Source organism: Hippocampus comes, unplaced genomic scaffold (genome assembly GCF_001891065.2).
Source record: "Hippocampus comes isolate QL1 unplaced genomic scaffold, H_comes_QL1_v1.1 C16965598, whole genome shotgun sequence".
NCBI classification, from domain to species: Eukaryota; Metazoa; Chordata; class Actinopteri; order Syngnathiformes; family Syngnathidae; genus Hippocampus; species Hippocampus comes.
In genome coordinates this window covers 1-1,434 of record NW_017841468.1, presented here as the reverse complement: position 1 = coordinate 1,434, position 1,434 = coordinate 1, and the positions used below count along the sequence as shown (strand labels likewise).

Below are 1,434 nucleotides of genomic sequence, written 5' to 3'. Positions count from 1 at the left end.
TGCTGGGCGCCACCCTGACGGTCATGTGGCTCCTGGGCACGGCGGGCAACGCGTACACGCTGGCCATCACGCGCTCGGCGGCACTGCGCCGCAAGGGCTCCGTCTACATCTACGTGGCCAACCTGGCCCTGGCGGACCTGCTCTACCTGTCCACCATCCCCTTCGTAGTGTGCACCTACTTCGCCCACGACTGGCTCTTCGGGGACGCCGGCTGTCGGGTGCTACTCAGTCTGGACCTGCTCACCATGCACGCCAGCGTCTTCATCCTGGTGGCCATGAGCTCGGAGCGCTACCGCGCCGTGGCGCGGCCCATGAGTGCCCGCAACTCCTCCCCGCGCAGCCGCAAGATGGTGGCGGCCGCCATCTGGGCCACCGCCTTTGTGCTGACTCTGCCCATGATGGTCATGATCCAACTCAGGCACAACAAACCGTCTCCGGCCGGCGTGGTGAAGCGCATGTGCTTCCCGACGTGGACCCCGGAGGCTTTCAAGGCCTACGTGGGGATCCTGTTCCTGACCAGCGTTCTGATCCCGGGTCTGATCATGGTGTCGCTTTATGTGGGCCTCGCTCGACGCTACTGGGCCAGCCAGGCCCGTGCGGGAGGACGGGCCCGCTCGGCCCGACGGCGAGGACTCAAACAGCGTGTGGCAGTCATGATCTTTAGCATCGTGGTGGCCTACTGGGCCTGTTTCCTGCCCTTCTGGGGGTGGCAGCTGACCCAGCTCTTCTCACCGGAGTCCCTCAAGGCTCTCTCCGCGGCCACTCACAACTACGTCAACTTTTTTGTCACCTGTCTGACATACGGTAACAGCTGCGTCAATCCTTTCCTCTACACTCTGCTGACCAACAATTACAAGGACTACCTGGCCCAGAAAGGCCAGTCCACGCTGGCTAGCAGAATGGAGACGACAGGAAGCTCGCCCTCTCGGGTCTCATAGACCGGCAAGTCTTGACTGAAGGCTTCGGCTTAAGGTGAAAGTGATTTCCCTTCCCTTATTCGGCTCAGGGGGAAAACGATGGATTTTTACATGAACGTGAATATTTTAAAATCTTTATAACCCACTTATGAATCATTTTCTGGATATCAAAACATAATCCATTAATTTGCCCCTTTTAATGCAAAAAGCGACTCAAGGTAAACTCTGTACTTTATATGTTCATCATCACATTAAAGACCTTTCCGAAACCAGGGATAAACCTCTTTCAATCAATGCAAAGTGGTACCCAGTGATCATTTATTGATACTTGACCACCTCTTTGCAGGGTAGACTTTTTATGATCATTTATATTTGGTATTATTTTTAGCTTTCCCACATGGCCGCGCACACTTTCTTCTTTTTGGAAATGTAGTCACGCAATGTTACATTCCTCGGCCTCTTCCCACTCTTCAGAGTCCTGCTGCTAATTATCTCACAGGCCCATTGGATTTTTTTT

The 1,434-nt window shown here is 54.6% G+C and overlaps 1 protein-coding gene across 1 annotated transcript; it reads left to right on the top strand.

The window, feature by feature from the left end:
• Positions 1 to 8: 8 nt before the first annotated feature.
• LOC109509603 (urotensin-2 receptor-like) lies at positions 9 to 1,383 on the top strand. The gene has a single exon (XM_019859435.1). The coding sequence runs from the start codon at positions 24 to 26 to the stop codon at positions 936 to 938; it is 915 nt and encodes a 304-aa protein (XP_019714994.1). The 5' UTR covers positions 9 to 23; the 3' UTR covers positions 939 to 1,383.
• Positions 1,384 to 1,434: the final 51 nt, after the last annotated feature.